Source organism: Talpa occidentalis, unplaced genomic scaffold (assembly GCF_014898055.3).
Source record: "Talpa occidentalis isolate TD23 unplaced genomic scaffold, MPIMG_talOcc4v2.1 talOcc4.11, whole genome shotgun sequence".
NCBI lineage: Eukaryota > Metazoa > Chordata > Mammalia > Eulipotyphla > Talpidae > Talpa > Talpa occidentalis.
Genome location: NW_023601104.1, coordinates 64,285,400 through 64,304,183, shown reverse-complemented (window position 1 = coordinate 64,304,183; position 18,784 = coordinate 64,285,400). Strand labels below are relative to the sequence as shown.

General features: G+C 45.0%; 1 protein-coding gene across 2 annotated transcripts in view; it reads right to left on the bottom strand.

The window, feature by feature from the left end:
- SAMD4A (sterile alpha motif domain containing 4A) overlaps positions 1–9,798 on the bottom strand; it is a 204,355-nt gene extending 194,557 nt beyond the window's left edge. For both annotated transcript variants that reach the window (XM_054690487.1, XM_054690493.1), the window contains exon 1: positions 9,572–9,798. In XM_054690487.1, coding sequence (XP_054546462.1) covers positions 9,572–9,767 — 196 coding nt within the window. In that variant the 5' untranslated portion in view covers positions 9,768–9,798. The remainder of the gene's footprint in view (positions 1–9,571) is intronic.
- Positions 9,799–18,784: the final 8,986 nt, after the last annotated feature.

Genomic DNA, 18,784 nt, shown 5'->3' with positions numbered 1-18,784 from the left:
ACTTCTCTGAAGAAGAAATGCAAATGGCCAACAGGCATATGAAAAAATGTTCAACATCACTTGTAATCAGGGAAATGCAAATCAAAACTACCATGAGATACCATCTCACACCAGTGAGAATGGCACATATTAAAAAAACTAGCAACAACAAATGTTGGCGAGGGTGTGGAGAAAAAGAGACTCTCCTGCACTGCTGGTGGGAGTGCAAACTGGTCCAACCACTATGGAGAGCTGTGTGGAGATTTCTGGACCTACTAAACATAGAGCTTCCATATGATCCAGCAATTCCACTCCTAGGTATTTACCCAAAGGACACAGAAACATCCATTCCAAAGAGCACCTGCACCCCTATGTTTATAGCAGCACTGTTTACAATAGCTAAGCTTTGGAAACAACCCAAATGCCCAAAAATAGATGACTGGATCAAGAAGATGTGGTACATATATACCATGGAATATTACTCAGCAATCAAAAAAGATAAACACATGCAATTTGCAGCAACATGGATGGAGCTGGAAGGGATCATGCTCAGCGAAATAAGCCAGAAAGAAAAAGAAAAATACCAGATGGTCTCACTCATAGCAGGAATCTAGAAAACTTAAATAAGGGACTAGGAAAATGAATAACTATAAGAAAGTGAAAATCAAAATCAACAAAAACCTATGAACCAGAGACACTCTATGGGGGGTAGAGGGAGGGAGGGGAGGCATTGGGGTCAAAATAAGGGGGTTGCAATTGTATGGGGAATATAAAATAAAATTTATTATTTAAAAAAATTTTTTTCTTTAGTTTGTCTTCTGTTCAAGGACCTGCAGCTTCTATGCACTGCCTTCCACACCGCAAATTGAATCCCATTCCTCCAAGCCAACCCTTTCATGAACCAACTGAGCCACTGTCATGTTCTGTGCCCATCTTTTTTCCAACCTAAATATCTGCCCTGGTTCTCAAGTGCCCACCATCCTCTTTCCTCTGACCACATCCTTATTCATCCACCTACCTCAAAGTGTGTGCCCAGAACTCAAGGGACAGCATGGTTGAAAGAGAATATGACAGTTGACTCATTGTATTATATATACAATGTCTTGTTAAAGGTCTAGTGGCGTTGGAGGTGATGATATGTGACATAATTCATAGGAATTTCTATAGCTACCAAAAGCCAGATGTCCTTTCTACTGCTGAGCCCAGCCCTCTGTCTGCCTGTCCCTCCTGAGGCTCAGGTAAGTCACTGCTCATGGGGTTCCATGGGATGAGGTCCCAGCTGCCCACAGCAGTGATCTACTTGACAATAAGGGTTTCTCTCCTGTTTCTCTCCTCTTGCCCCCTTTCTTCTTCCCTGAGATCAGTGCCCAAAATAAACTTCCTGCACAGCAGCCCTTGCCTTGGGCTCTGTTTTCTTGGGGACCCCATGCTAAGTCACATGTCCACATGAATGATGATGCGAGCATGTGAGCCTGTGGCACAGCACCAAAGTCCTCTCTCCCTGAGCTGGAGCTGGGCTGGCCTCCTGTCAGTCAGGAAAGGCATGCTAACACCACCTGCAAGACCCCCCACCCCCCTGCCCCCATGTCTCCAGCTTACTCATGAAGAAATAAGGGATTTGGTGGAAAGCTAAGCTGAAACTCAGCTAAGGGATGCCTCCCAGAACTCCTGCGATGGGCCCACAGCACAAGAGTAGCTTGGTCAATGCTGTCTCCTTTCCTTCCCCACGCCCCCATCAGAAAGGAAATGACATTTAGTTCTCCATGACCCATTCTTAGGAAAACCAGGCTCTTCCTAGTTCCTCACCCAAATGTTCACATCGTGTTGTAAATACTCCTCAGGTACTCTACACAGGAGTAGTGTTAACCTCACCAATGCCTATCAAGTACTAAACCTTCTTTCCCCCTTCCTTTTTCTTTTCCAAACTGAGACACAGCTATTTATTGAGGCTTCTGATAATTGCCCTGTCCCTTTGTGACTCATCAGAAATGCAAAAGTGGTTGAGTGTTGTTGCCATTTTAGTCCCATGTTTAAATCACATACTTGGTGCACACACAGAGATAGAAATTCACATAATGAAGGCCAACAGTCTATATGTACTTGTGCTGTACACACTGACAATCCAACTCTACTGACAGATTAGGATAAGCCATTTCAAAGAAATTCCTGATCGCACTTTAAGCGAGTGCACTGGGGAAGCAAGAGAGAGCGTGCCCATCCAGTCTCTGGAATTAACATTCCTGCTTTTCCAGCTCAACTTTCAGTCCACAGCATCCACAGAAAATGAATCTTTCTTGGAGTCTTATTTTCCATGGGATGCTGAGCATCAGAATGCCTGGAAATTCCAGGTTCAAAAGGTTCTGGGAAATGCACAACAGAACCTAACCTTGTCTTCCTCAGTCAAGCCCCATTTCAGGCTATGAGAAAGCATTCTAGTGTCTTCGAGCCCAGAAAAATCACTGAGAACTTCAAATTGCTCTACTTGCCCTTAGGACAGGGGGTAGGGATGGCCATGGTGGTAGGGAAGGGTGAAGAGGGAGTGGCACCATCCACCTCCCACTAGCTTTCCTGTAAGTTTTCATTTGCATACAAAAACTTTCTTTCTGATACACACCCATAACACTCGAAAGCCAATGCACCAATCACCTCTAAATTACCCTATAACAGCCCATGATCTCCCTACTCCAAGTATGATCCCAGATGCAGCAAGCAGCAGTAGCAGCAGCAGCAGCACCATCACCTGGAGTTATCAGAACTACAGATGCTCAAGCCCCACCCAAACCCCAGACCTCCTCAGACTTTTTGGTTTAATGAGATGTCTAAGGAAATGGAAATACATTAAGTTTTAGAATTTAGAATTTAAGACACTTTTATCTCTTCCTGTATATGTTTCAGATAATTCTGCTTGACACCAGTTATAATCAAAAGTACCAGACAAACGTATTCTACAGGAAGGACTCAGAACTAAGCCTCATAATTTGATGGATACTTAAGAGTGATGAAAATATTGAGTGAACAAATGCTTTACTTTCCTATCTCTAAATATGTTAGAAGTCAGAGGAAGGTTTGGACTATCCCTTCTTTCACTGAAGAAACCATTCTTGAAGATGAAATACATCATGCTGCCCTCTCTCAGGTGTGTGCACTCATTCTTCAAAGGCCCAGGAAACTCCCCTTACAAGGCTGTGTGCCTGGAGACCCCCCCCCTCCCCAGTAGGTAGCTTCTTTAATGAAACTCGCATTACAGGTACCAAAGAGGCAAGAATCCCCTCAGCCCTGAAGCGCTGGTGTCAAGCTGACATAGTTAAGTTCACTTCCATTCATTTCTTGGGCCTCCCAAACCGTCCTGTTCCCTTCCTTTCACTCAACTTCAGTTTTCTTCTCCCATCAGAACCAGAGCATTTGGCAACTGGTGTGTGGAGGGGGCTTGGGGGGTGTCTGTGTGTCGGGGTGGGGGGGGGGGGGGAGGTGTGCACTCCACAACTCAAGTATAAGTTCCTTGAGAGGAATCATTACACCTACTTCACCTTTTGACACAGCACTCAGTTCTCTGCTGGTGCATTTGGTGAATTAATATGTACAAGGAAGTTGGTTCCAGTATCTTACTGTATACTCTTTGCCAGGTACACTTTAATCATGTTGTCCATTATATATTTGATTGATTTTTTTTTTCTCAGTAGACCAAGACAAGGAAAACTGTATTAAAATGTTGATATGTAGAGTAGGAACAAAATCACAGAAGTAGCTATGAGTCCTGAGGAGTGGTGTGCTCCTACCTAAAAGAAGGCTATATCCCCCAAAATCCAAGCAGGCTCTTGGGGTGCAAGTTTTCAGGCAGACTCAAATTATGCCTAGCTCACCTAGAGGGAAAGTTTGGCTACTGTTCTGAGAGTTCTGCTTCTTTGGGAGATTCTTGCCTCAGGCAGCTTCCACAGAAGCAAAAAATAGCTCAGAGATGTCTGATTCTACATCTTAATCTACGTGAACAGGATGAACTCAGTAAACAGCCTTGGAAGGATGATGGAGGGATAAAAAGAAAGGATCAGGCTACAAACCCAAATCATAACTATATTTTAAAAAAGGAAAAAAGGTTTAACTGAGCCACACACCTTTCCCAGAAAATGAGTATTTATACAAGCAACTTCATTCGTGGATGAAAATCTATGTATAAATTTTTCCTCAGGTCAAAAAACAATATTTTCTCTTTTGTGGTGTTATCAATTGTCTTTAGAATTTCACTTCTGCAGAATATACTAGGGAGTTTTTGGTTACTTCTCAGTCTTTCTGACCCTCATTTCACCCTCATTTGTTTGTTGATACAAAAACAAACCAATTTGACTGCTGTTAAGTTTGTTCGCCTTTTACTTGCTTTGATGAGACCTGTTTATAACATACGCAGTTGCTGAAGCCCTTCAGCACCCAAACTAAACAACCAAATCCAACTTATTCGCAACAAAGATCATAAATGTTTATGTCCTGCTACCCATCATTTCAGGCCAACACAGAGAAAATTATAACACCCTATGTGAAAAGTGTTTCAGATATAAAGTCCCTAAATATTTCATTCAACAAAATGATTTCTTTTTGACACTCACTATCTGAAGGAAAAGGTGTTGACAAGTTATTTGGGAAACTGGGTCAGTGCTGTATTTTTTCCCCAGACTCAACATGATAGAGACTAGAACAACGAAGCTAAAATGTATAAGATGCAGTAAAATAAACTCATCTCCTTTCAGGATTCCAAGCCATCATCAATCTCTTCTGGATAATCCCTAAATGAAAAGATTTTCTATCAATTAGGAAAACAGTATTTATGTAAATTCTATATCTTTTAGAGGCAAATTTAAACCTCTAATCTTTTAATCCCTCTCCCTCTGAGGGAGACTACTCGCTGGATCTCACACGTAATTTCTGGGTAATAACGAGGCTTTATTAGTTCCATTTTGCAGATGAGAAAGCTGAGGCTCAAAAATTAACTGACGAGCCCAGTGTGATTTTAAAATTCACTCTACGAATCCTCCACAACACATGCCCTCCTAGGGATACAAGTAAATGGACCCTCTTTTCCTTCCTCAATCTTTCTCTCCCAAATAGCAATGCTGACAACAAAGCTGCCCTGAGTGGTGATGTCATCAGGGACCCCACTGGAAACAGCCTTATTGCCTTTCGGTACGTACATACTGGGAACTTTCACCCAAATGTGTGCCTACACACACACACACACACACACACACACACACACTTCATCTTTTAAATCCTTTCCATCCCCAGCATACCCTTGTCTGAAAGTCTTCTTTACCATCTCTTTAGGGTTTAGTCACCATTCCTTAGTTGGCAAAGTCTTGACCCCCATGGTTTCTGATTTAACTTCTGCCTCTGAGAGATCATCATTCTATACTCTTCTAGTCACTCTGAAATCACTCTTGCTGCACACAACCAGATCTCCAAAAGTTAGCATTTTTAAAAATGCTATGCTTTAAGCTTAGAAAACACCTTCATGCCTACTGTCTACAATCCTCCTTACATAATGAACCAACTCCTATTCACCCTTCAAAACTTAACTCAAATATGGCTCCTCTTCATTAAAGTCTTTCCTGACCCTGCAGGCAATTAGCTCCCAGAACCGCTCCCACACACTTTAAACCTATGTCTTGGCTTCAGCACCTATGATATTATATCATATATTAGTCTATGTTAGTCATTTACTCAGTATAGAGTATATGTGCTCCAGGTAATGGACTATAGTAAATCACCTTTGCATTCTCATAATGTAAACACAGGGCCAGAAAAATATGAAGCAGTCAAAAAATACATGTTGAAAGAATAAGTAAAAGAAAGAACAACAAATAAGGGCTTATCCAGTATCACTAAGAAAACGTCTATTCTGCTTTTTTTTTTTACTCCATTTGTGATCTAAAAAAAAGCAAGTAGGGCAAGGCATACCTTAAACCACAAAAAAAAAAAAAATCACAGAACCAACATACCCCCTCTCTAACAAGAACAAAATATACCCACAAGTCCTTATTACTTTTGTCTCAAGGACTACCAGTTCAGAGAATATTTTCTCTTGCATTTAATTCTAAGTAAGGCAACAATCCTTTGCCATTTATTTACTACAAACATATATAATTTCCCCCACAAAATATGCAATTCTTTGTGAGTATATAAATCTTTGTGGGTTAATTTGCGAATCTCCATTTATTTCATTGCTTCCACTGGAAAATGTATTTCAAGTCCAAATGACAAAAGTTGTAAATATTTAATGCCACACAAGCTATTTTTCTTTTGAGAACTGCAAGTAAGATAAGTGGGTTCCATGTTTGCCATTTGTAGGTATCGAATGACCTGTTAGCCCCAGAAACAGTCATCCACAAACTGAGACTGGTGAAAAGTCTCAATGTTACTCTGGGCTGATGACTGAAGGACATTTATCTAAGCTGAGGAGGTTCTGGACACAATCTGCTACAGTGCTCGGAGAGCACCCTCAGGGACTAATGCAACCATTCTCTTTAGACCTCAAATGACCATGAACATGAGGCTGAACCAGTGAACCACTGGATACCCCCAATAAATGTTAAATTTAAGAGAACAAAGAATATCAAAATATATCCCACAAATCTCAAATAAATCATGGTTAACTGGAAAGATTATTTGTTTAGAGTCAGACCTGGAGAAAATACCTAAGTTCATATTATTACTAATTATTTTTTCTTTATTATACTGAGATTAAGACCCAGATATGAATTTGGGTTATTCATCAAGTTTTAAAATCTCTCAATACTGAAAGAAATGTTTGTTTAATTGATAAGTACAAAATAAAGTAAGTGGAATATGATGATTTTGGTATAGGAAACATCAGCTAGCCAATGAATGAGTCATTCTCCACAGCCTAGTTTTCTGAATGGGTCAAAGCTTTACACACCAAAACAACTTTGGAGGTTAATTATCTTGAGTGTCAGTATTTCCAAAGTATATTGTGTATTTCTCACTGTTCTTAAAGACAGTTTTTCAAAACTTATCCTTTTTGGAGTTCACTTTCATTGGAGGCAAATGGAGATGAGTGGTTTATGCTATTCTAGAGTAATGCCCACAGCATTCATTGAGAGCTCCTACTCTAATATTCCCAGACCTTGAAGGGCTTTTACTCCCAATTCTTGTGTCTAAAGTTATAATTTTACTTTCTCTTTCCTAATTGTCAAGTAAGAGTCGCTTTTCATTGCTGGTTATGGCACCCTTTCATCCCTTTCCAAATGTGCTACCCCTAATATTCTAGGAAGCACTTTTCAAATAAAAAAGTGTTACAATTGTTGCCTAAAATAAGAATAAGGATGTTGATACAGGGCCTGGAGTATTCTCCTGGACTTCATACCATCTCTTCCTGTTGCTGAGTGGGCACTTCTGTCCCTTTCCTGGCTCTGGCTAGGTTCCAGATGCAGAGGAGAGCCACACTCCAAACTCAAGATATGCTATGACAAATCTCGATGCTCTGTATGATCCCCGTATTGCAGAAGTAAACTAACCCATTATTCGACTTAGTGAATTTCTGTCCTGTCTACACAATAAAACAAGTACAAAGGTTTCTAAAGCAAAATGTCCAGATGGAAAGATTAATCTAGAAATCTGGCTCCTGTCTTAGATAATGGTTCTATATTTCAGACATTTACAGCATTTAGCAGCATGAACAGGTAGTATGTATCTCACACAAATAAATACAGGGAAAATTTTTGATAGAAAAATTTACCAAGTACCTTTTTAAAACTCACAGTTCAATCTTTTCTTAGCTTATTAAGTTACAAGTTCTTTTAACTAAACAACCTCTTTTTAATTCTGTACACTTAATGGCTTCACTTCCTAAACCCCTAAATGGATAGCTGCTATACGGAGGAAAATCTCCTTTACTCACAGAAAAACACTGTTGCTCTAAGACTGCATAACCTAAAGATTAATTATCATAATTTTAAATAGCCAGTACAAGCCTGAAATCAAGCATTCAAAATAAACTACTATATAGCATTTAAATCCTTAACATTCTAAAAACCACAAAAGTTTATATAACCTTGTTTGTTTGTCAAAGTTGAGAAAGCAAAATCAAGGAGGTGAACCAGGCTACCCTTTCACATTAAGGACAGAAGGAAAGAGAGGGGTCATCGGTTATCCTACTTATGCTTCCACACCCTTATAAAGGAGGCTGCACTTGGGCTATTTATAAACATGGAACTGAACATAATGGGGCCCTGCCACTGGCACTCTTGTGACTAACTGGGTATGGATTGTGGGGCTCATGCTGAATGGGGGGGAATGAGGCTGTGGGCCCTCCCTCCATATGGCCCTCCATACTTGGCAGCACAAGGTCCTTGGGGGGTGGTTTTCTCTGGTCAGGAAAAGGACTGCGAGGATTTCCAGCAGTCACTTCCAGCCTGTGATTCTATATATGGAAACATCCCATCCTAGTGATTTCAGCATCATGAGCACCACAGCACGGAGTAGCAAGGAGGAGGCCAGTTCCTTTCTTACTCCCTGACAGGCTCACTCGCTCCAGTGTCTCCCAAGCCCTGCTGCCCTGGACTGGACCTTGTTGTTAAATGGCAGCCCAGACCTCTGTTGAGTCTTCCAGGCTGGTGGCTCTAACATGGAACAGCTGGAGGAGGACCCTGCATTCTTTTCCCTGCGTAAACACTGGGGGCTCTGTTCACCCTCCTGCTGCAGCACCAACTAAAGAATTTCCCCTTTCCAAAATTACAACTAACAGACCTTTCCCCTCCCCCATCCTCACCCACCCACTAGCCGGGGATATTATTTCACCGTGTCACCACCCATGCTAGCAAACAGCAAACCGCTGAACCTGCCCAGTAATATTCACTTTCTGCACTAGTTGAGGTGTCCAAATGCCAGTGGGATAACATGAAGCAATTCTGTTGTATTCAGTGAAGTTTCCTAACCTTCAAAAGCATGCAGGGCCCTGATTCATGCCTGCTCTCTAGACCTTTCTACAAGATCCTTATCAACATGAACAGCCGGTGAGACACAGGTATAATCACATAGTATATGAACTGCAAACATCACTTAATAGTCTGTAGCGTCACCTACATATTATTCTGAAAACCGAGCTCTAAAATTGGAATATCCATGGGCAAAAAACGAAAAATAAAATAAATCTCAACGTATTCCTCATACCACCTTAGAGCTTGGCTTCTGAAGGGCAGTCCTGAGGTTCAAGTTGCTGAAATCCAGAGAGCCACGTTGCCCAAAGGAAGGGAGGGAGGGGGGAAGCCCAGAAAACCCAGACTCTACGTGACCTGACTTACTTATTTCCCAGGAAACTGCATGAGAGAAAAATCAATCATTCATGCTACCTTAGCTACCACACGGAATGGACTGAAGGAGCTGACAGTGGGCAAAAGACCAAAGCGGCCAGCGGAGGTAGGTGGGCGGCGGGGTTTGCAGGGGGTTGGGGGTGGCGGGTGCCAAAGACCTGGGGGCCCGCGCCGTCTGGGTTCCTGCGGAGCAGCAGCCGGGGGCGGGGCCCGGGCCGGAGACGGGGAGGGGGGGGGTAATGAGGGGACAGGCGGGACCGTCGCAGCCGCGCACTTACCGGGGGTGTTGGCCTCGCCTTCCAGGACGTGCAGTTGGGCGCAGTCGGCCAGCGAGTGCTCCAGGCAGAGCTGAAGGAATCGGGCCTGGGTCTGGCTCACGCGCTTGAGCAGCGACAGCAGCGCAACAGTCTGCTCACACTCATTCCAGCCCTTAAACCAGCCCGCCAGCACCCCGACCTGGTCGCGAAACATCATGGTTAGGGGGCGGCCCTCGGTCTACAAAGCCCCCTGGGCACCCCAACCCTCCCCGCCCGCCCCAAAGTTTGGCGGAGCCGCAGCCCCGCGGCCGCCGGCTACACGATCGGTTCCAAGGTGGCTCAGGCGCCCGGACGCTGCAGGTACTGCCGGGCTCCTGCCTCTCTCGTCTGGGTTCAGCTGCGTTCCGGTGGTTCTGGCTGATTTCCCCAGAGATGATGACAGCCAGCAGCACGGAAATGTTTCTTTTTAAAATACAACGATTTTTAAAGAATTCCTCCCAAGGCACACAAACTGAACGAGGAAGGCTCTGGCCCCCTCCCCTCCTCGCAGCTCCGGGATGGTGATTTCCGGCGTCGCGGGGTCTCTTTCCCGCTGGGCGGCAGCTCGGACCCTTCACACCCGCATTCCCGGGCGGCGATCACCACTGGAAGGAGAAAAAGGGCTGCAGTGAGACCTCGGCCAGCAGGAGAGCGCGCCCGGGAAACCAGTGCATCAGAGGGGGCGGGGGGGGGCGCCCCGCGGAGGGTTCGGTCCCCTGAGTCCCGGCAGCCCCCTGCGCGCCCCGATGCGGGAGATGAGCTATTCTCTTTCTGGGAATGGCAAGAAGCCTCTTTCCCAGGTGCGGGAGCAGCCCCCAAGGCTCCCTGTTGCTGCCGCTGCGAACGGCTGGTGCTCCCCACACACCCCACCCGGGGTGGCCTCGGCGGGTGGCCTCGGGGGCTGTGCCTGCGCGCGCCAGCACCGCACCAGCAACAGATCTTCCTCGCGCAGAAAACTTGCAATGCGGTTGCGAAGGGGCGCGGGGGTGGGGGTGGGGGGCTAATGCAAAGCAGAGGCGGAGGCAGCAGCAGCAGCAGCGCGAGTTCCTTCCTCCTCCTCCTCCAATTCCTCCACCTCCTCCTACTGGAGAAGCAGCCGAGCGGCTGCAGCTCCATCTACAGCAACAGCCAGCATCTCCACTGCCAGGCGCCCCTCTGGATTTAGGCCGTGAGCAGCCGCGGCGGCAGCTCGAGACAAAAATAAACTCTCCCCACCCAAAGCTCCGAGCGCAGCGGGCGGAGGCGCAGCCGGAGCCCCGGCTCTCCAGCGCCGCGCGGCACCGCGTCGGTCCAGCCCACCCGGGTCTCCTCCGAGGGCCTGCTTCGCCCCGAGCGATCAGACGTGCGAGTGCGTGTGTGTAGGTGTGAGTGTGTGTCTGCGTACGCGCGTGTGTGCTTTAGGCATCCTGGCCCCGCTGCCGCCGCCTACGGGTGGATCTGTCCCGCCCGGCGCCCAGCCCGCACGTCCAGGCCGAAGGCGGCGCGGCCCCGGGCGCACGGCGCGCGCCGGGAGAGCCGGAGTGCGCAGCGCCGCTTCCCCCGCGAGCCGGGCAGCTCCTCCGGGACTGCGGCTCCGCGCCGCGGGCACACGCCCCCCACCGACAGCAAAAAAGAAAGTTCGGCTTCCTGGGCTCCCCCAGTCCTACCCCTGTCTCGATGGCGCCAGCGTAGGAGAGGCGAGCCCAGCAGCCCGGCCCTCGCGGGGCAGCTCGCTCCTAGCATCCTGCTTCGCGGCTCCCAGAACTTCTCCAACAGAGGGGGAAGTTCCCCGGGAAGGAGCCCCAAAGACCCGCGGGTCCCCTGCCGGCGGTGGGAATGTGGGGGCGCTCACCTCCGCACGGCTCATCCCGGCGGCTCGGGGTCCCACGCGCGGGTCCGGAGCCGCGGCGCTTATTGGCGAGGCTGGGGGCGCCCAGACTGCGGGCCGCGGGCCATGCCGTCGGGCGGACGGCTCTGGGGGAGCGCGGCTCTGCGGACTGGGTCCCCGCCGCCGCTGCGGTTGCTGCCTCCTGTGTCGGCTCGCGGAGGACTGAGCTGCCCGAGCCGGAGCTCCCCACATGCTACTGATTAACATACACCATTACATCATGGGCTTGGCAGGGAGCGCCCGAGCCGGGGGGAGAGGAACCCGGGCGGCGGCGACGGCAGCTCGCGGGGGGGGGGGGGTGTTGGGGGAGGATCCCCGGACCCGGCCCGGAGCGGGGGAGGGGGGTGGATTCCTAAGTGGGGACCCAAAGGGGGGAGGGGGACGGAGAGGGAGGAGCCGGATGGCGCAGTGGGGTCGGGTTGGAGGAACCCGGGGGGCGGAGGGAAGAAGTTTGGGGAAGGGGAGGGGTCCGAGTGAATTCCTCCCCGCTGCTGCGCGCGTCTCCGGGAAGGACAGGGGCGCTGGAGCCGCGGCAGCGCTGGCCGGAGGGGGTCCGGAGGGCCCTGGAGCTGGGGGCGGTGCTGCCACCGGCTGCTCGACCTTGGGAATGTAGTTCGCCGACTCGGGTGACCCCTTGGCCCCGCTGGGCCCCGGGGTGGCCAAGCGGTTTAGTACGCGAGGGGCGGAGACTTGGGGTCACTGCTGTGAGAAGCGCGGACCCGTGCCGGGGGTCGCCGACGTCTAGGGCGGAGGAGTCGAGGGGCCATGAGCAGATCTGGACGTAGCTGGAAGCCGAGCGCAGCAGGATTCTTGTCCGAGGAGCAAGAGAAGTGCCTGACCCGGTCACCCACGGCCGTCTTGGGCCCGGATGCCCTTAACCCCTGTCGGCGGCCTAGCAGTCGGCCCCATGCCCCTCCTGGTCCTCGCTGCCCCCCGGGGATGCCTCCCCACTTATGGGGTCTGCGCTGGAGCTTTGCCAGGTGCGCTGGCTGCGGGCCTGCGGAGGCGGAGAGGCCGCCCGGGGCGGCAGGGAGGCGGGCGAGGCCACCTGTCAGCGCGTCTGAGTCGCGGGGCTGGGCGAGCTTTACCTGGCTCTGGAGTGCGCGAGGCCGCCCAGGCAGGGATTTCGGCGATCCTCGCGGTGCGGGAGAGGTTGGCAGGGTACGCCCCGAAACCCAGCAGTAAAGCGTGGGCTGGGAAATCGCCCCCGGCTAGTCTAAATAGTGGAAGTTTAGCAAACAATACCTTAAAACCTGAAAAAAAAAAAAAAAAAACCACTGTGCCTTTTAGTATGAGTTGAAAATTCATCTGTGGACTTAACCAAATTTGGGCTATTTCCGTGTTTTCAGTGAAAATACTGGATTCTCGTTTTTTTTTACTCCACAAATTCGAGGCTTTGTTTATAAAGGTGTACTTTTTGCTAATAGGTGTGGTGTTTTGTTTTTTTTTTTTTTTTTTGAAGATAAAGTATCTGAGATATTATTCCACTAATGAGCAGTTAGGTCTTTCAACTATACCCTGAGTTCCTGGAATTTCTATCCTTCCTTCCTCAAACTTAGTTTCTGTACCATTTAGTTGGTGTCAGACACGTGGCAGCACCAAACCCTCTGTTGGAGTATCCAAAGGTCTCGTGGAACTACAAAAATGTAGGTGTTACCATTAAAATAGGGCGTGGGAATATTTTTTGATGTTCGTCATTAACTAGCCAGGAAAATTATCAGCATAATTTAATGAATATTTTGCCCTATTAGAAATCAAGAATTCTAGAGTCAATGTTTGGGGGCTTTGTTTGGTGTCATTATTATGAAGGCAGAAAAGCTTGACACGCATTTGCTCCAAGACATTGCTATGTTCCCTAGTTCTTGGTAGTAACTTCTGTCAGGAAATGCACAGTAGAGTTAGAGCACCATCTGCCTGGTAGTTTATACCTTACTATCAACTGCAGTCAAAGCAAAAGTTCACCATCTAGAGTTTTATTATTTTTTTAAGAAAATAAGGGAAACATCATTTTCATTAACTTATATATTGTCGCCTGACCTTACTAAACAATAGTAAAACTAGAATACAAAAATCTTGAGACAAATCTTCAAGAATCCTTATACTGAAGAAAGAAAATACTACCACCTATTGGCAGAGTTCAGTCCTTACAACAGCCTTTGACTGCGGTAAAGATAGTAACTTAGCTGATTCTCAAGCTTTTTTGAGAAATACAGAGATGAGCATGATATGAATTACCAGTCCCTTTTGGTTTTACCAGTTAATGGTACTAGCGAGTTCCTTTTCCTCTGGGCCTTTTCTTTCACCGGGAAGACATGCACATAATCTAAGGGTGCTGCTTTCTCACAGAGTGAAGTCAGGACTCTGAGAGCGGAAGGTGATTCTATCAGCTAAATACTTGTTTTTCCATTAAATGTGAATTTTTTCCTATGTGAACCTGCAGCCAGTTATCATTAAAAAGTAGCTAGCAAGTACTAATTATTCACAGCAGTTGGAAAATGAAAATAGGGGAGATTATTAATGTTTCTGTCCAATATCTCTTATTTACTCATTTTTAAAAATGCTTCCTGTTACCTATTTTGTGCCAGACACCAGGTTAGGAAAGTAGGTGTATTAAAAAGTAGGTGTATAAAATTTATGGCATATAGGTTATTTATCCCTTCCTTTACAGACAGGTATAATGTTTTACTATTACAAACAATGCTGAGATGAACATTCTTGTATTTATACTTATACTTTAGTATAGTAATGTACTCCACTTATACTTTAGTATAGTAAACCATGTACACATACAGAGTTCACAAAGCTGTATCCACCAATCGACACTAAATACCTTGCAAACTCTTTGGCCAGGTATACAAAGACTCCAGGGTTTAGCCATTATCTGTATTTCTGGACTCCTTCCCCATATTTCACTCATTTATTTGATCAACCAACAGTATTTGTCCTCTAGTGGGGAGTGGAAAATATGCTCATGGTGTGGGCGCACACATGCACACACACACACACACTCATACACACATTTCACTGAAAGGTACTTTACTCAGTAGACCTGGATGAAGGTCACACGCATTGTTAAAAGATCAGAGGAGGCAGAAATTCTGCCAGCACCTTCAGGAAGAAGCTAAGTATCTGGTACCTGTTGGATAAATATTTTCAATAGAGATGACAAAATCTTAAACACTGATAGCATCCAGTAAAGGCCAGGATGTATAGATGCTGTTTATAACAATCAAACATCCTGAGAACTTCATGTTTGTCTATTTTAAGTCAATATTTTTTTTTAGCAATAATAAGACAAAACAAAAGGAAGAAATATGAAGACCTTCCCAGACTTGCCTGTGGTCATATGCTAGTGGGAAATGATAAAGCCATATCTACTAAAATTAAATCTCTTAAGCTGTTAATTCCTTTTTAAAAATCTATCCTGCTGAAGTGAAAAACATTACTAAAGTATAATAAATGCAAGAATGTTCATTTCAGCATTGTTTGTAATAACAGAACATTATACCTGTCTATAAAGGAAGGGATAAATAACCTGTATGCCATAAATTTTATACACCTACTTTTTGAAAAAAGAGTTAAACTTGGGAAAAATGCATCAGAGATATGACAGCTTTATGGATGGACAGAGGAATACCTAGATAAATGTGTATGTGTTCAAACAAATATGGCAAAATGTTAATTGTAGAATCTACTTGTTAAGTAGTTGTTCACTGTTCACTTCCTCCAATTTTTCAATGTTTAATCTTTATGATAAATTGTTGTGGATAAAAATATGAGTCACATTTATATGTATGCCCTGGAAACATGTTGTTTTTTAAGTCATAGGATAAGGTCTATGCTATGACATCAGTTTTGTGGTTAAGGAAGCTAGCACTGAAGCAGGCATCCTGAACTTGGAGCCCAGCCTCACTATTTACTAGTCCACTCACCTGTTACAAGTCCCTTCCCACTTTGTGCCTCAGTTTCTTTTGGTAATAGCTCTATATTGTCATTATGAAGAGGAAATAAGTCCATACATTTAGATTTCTTAAAACAGTGCCAGTCACATAGTAAGTATTCAACAAACATTATTAACTATGATTATTTAAAAAGGAAAAAGATGGTATATGGGATGGGCGAGAACAAAGAAATCTATTTTTCTAGAAATTACTAGAAATATACATATGTGTATGTGTGTGGGAATTATTTATTTGTTTGAATGTTTAGTATAACTCCATGAGAAAACAGTCAGACAAACAGAAAGAAGAGCATTTTCCAAGACAACTGGTCTGGGGAAAATGGTAGAAAGGACTGTTCTAGATTAAAAGAGACAAAATACACACAACCAATGTACTGTGTTATCGCTGAGTGCATCCAGGTTTGCAAAATAACTACAAGAATCATTTGGGGGACAATGGGAGGAAATTTGGACATAGGCTTGGAATTTGCTAATATCAGGTGATTTTTACGACTTTTGTTAGCTGTAACATGCTGTTGTGATTATGTGATTATTATGAACGTGTTGTTTTTAAGGATATCCATGCTGAGGTGTTTGGGTAAGAGACAGGTCAAGATGTCTGCAACCACTTTAAAATCATAAAGCAAGAAACATCTGCCTAGATATGTAGAAAAAGCAAATGTGGCAAAGGTTGAAATAGGTGATGAAGATGGGCTCTGCATCTGACATCTTTCAGATGTTTCTGTATGCTTGAAATGTTTCTTAATAAAAAACTGAAAAACAAAATTAAGTAGAAAAAATTTAAAACACAGAAATGGCATATGTGGAGTGTTGGCAGATAGAGAGAGAGGTACCGACTCAGAGTAAATGCTGTCTGTGCTTTAGCAGTGAGAACCAAGGTATGAATTGAAATAATACCTAACTTTAACACAATGTTTCTTAAAGGGGGTCCATGAGCTTTGAGCATCAGAATTACCTGGAGGCTTATTTCAAAAATGCAGAACTCTAATTCCTCTGTAGATACAGTGACTCAGAATCTTAAATGTCCTGGCTGAGTCTCAATGACAGTTTTTACCAAACTGTCACAAGGCTTACCTGTGGTATTCATAAACACACAGACTCCCCAGCCCTTTGCCTGATAATTCTGTTTACTTGGACACAGACTTGAGACTGTTTAGAAAGTGTTCTACGCTATTTTGTGATTGGGCCGGTTTGCACAACACTGAGTGAGAAAACTCTGAAGAGCTTCAAGGTTAGAGTTTCTTAAATACACTTGCTAAGAGTCACTTGGGCTGCCACTAGAAGACACTCATCTTATTTTATCTTTTCTATGTTGGCTTTAAATTTTTATTTTCATTTCCAAAAGGAGGCCTATGCATGTCTATAACTAATTGCTACAGAAAAAGAACAATATCCCATGAAACCAATATATTTTTTATGTTTATCTAATATAGACTGCTACTTTTTTTCTCTTTTTTTTAGCCTACAAAAGGAGGGACCTGATAAATGTGATATCTGTCCTTTGGAAGTTTCTAGGGAAATACCCAGTCATCTTTCTCCATGAACTTCGTGTTCATTCCTATGCACTTCTGCAGTTTCAGTATCTGTCACTAAAATAAGGCTGTGGTAGCTGTGCAGTGGACGCTCAGGCCCACACGTTGGAAACACAACCTCGCCCGCAGGCCTTCCTTGCCTCCTTAGCCTGCTGCGACCTCAGCCTGCCGGCAGTCAGTTTCTCACTCCACTTCCTCAGATGAGCCAAGCTCACTCCCTTCTGAAGATCTTTGCCCTTACTATTCTTGGAGAATTATGTCTTTCCTCATTCAGCACTTGCAAAGGGTGACTTCAGGCCTTTACTGAAATATCACCTTTTTACAAAGACCTGTATAAACTATGCCACCTAGAGTAGTAGTACAATACAAAAACTGTATTTTTTATTCATTTGTTTCCCTCTTTATTATCTCTCTCAACTCTCCAGATTTTAAACTCCCCAAGTCCTTTTTCACCCTTATGGCCCTCAATATCTCATAGGGCCCACAACAAGAAGTGTAGCTGAATGAATGAGTCACAGGGAAGGAAGGTACTTCCAAGATCCACCCATCCCATCTTACCGGGCCCTGGACTGTGCTGAGTCTGTGAGGGTGTTTTTACCTAAACAGCAAAATGTGAGTATTTAAGAACAATACTTGTTCACTTCTCTAAATTTGTTCAACTCTGAGATTATGCTCTATCGGTTTTGGAGTATTATATTAAATTGTGGTAGTAATCAGTTATTTTTACCTATTAATATCCTCATTTGGAGAAATAAAAATTGGCAGATTTTGTTGGTCACCTGACATTTCTGCCCCTGAAATTCAGAAATCTGAATGTCACAGGCCACACCCATCCATCTCAGTGGCTATTTAGATGACACTGGAATGATCATTGTCAGATGATTACAATGTGCTTTCTTCAGTCTTGGCTCTGTCTCTCTGTCACTCCCACCCATGGCAGCCACAGCGGGCACTCATCAGTTCTCCTTCAGGAAGCTGTTATAGGGTTGTATTGCCAAATCCAACTGCTACCTCTGTAGGTTCCTCATGGTATTTGTGCCAAGGACACACCCCCAGGACTGCCCCAGTCAGTGACTGAACATGGCACAGGTTCTAGAACTTGCTAACACAAGACTCCTCCTTCAGATCATCTTTGCTCAGGGACACCCCATCTGGTTAGTGCAGCTTTCTCAGAACTATGCTGGTCTGAGGGACTTCTGTGCCCAACCTTTATTTCCCCTCTACTTTTACAGACCTAGTCTGAAGGCTCTTCCCACCTGAGTTTGCTCCATTCCCATTTAATCTCCACAGGTATTTCTCCCAATAAATGACTCATATGTCTAATGCAATTTCAGCATCTGCTACTTGCAGGACCTTCCTGAATGGACAGACTACCTGCTGACTTAAAGTGACTCTGGGAACTGGACAAAGTATTCCAAATATGACCTGACCACCTGTGCAATCTGGATAGGTTTTTTTTTCATCTATTTTACCACCTAGAATATGAAGGTAATACCACTCATTTGATAGTGTTATTGTAAGACTTGAGGTAATAACATGCAAAGTGGCCAAGAAAATCTGATTCTTTTTAGATGGCAATGGCCTTCTCCTACCCATCACCACCAGGAGGCTACTGCAATGACTAATCCATGAAAATTCATTTTAGGTTCAAGGGTCATGCATTATAGATTCAAGAAAAAAAGCAAACAAAAGCATCACTATTTTAAAAGTTGCATTATTTTATTTTTTTAAAGATTTATTTATTTATGCATGCAAGAACTGGGGTGTAAGCCAGAGGTGGGGGTGGGTGAGAAGATTCACCAGAGACTGGGTGGGGAGCAGAACAGGCAGACTGA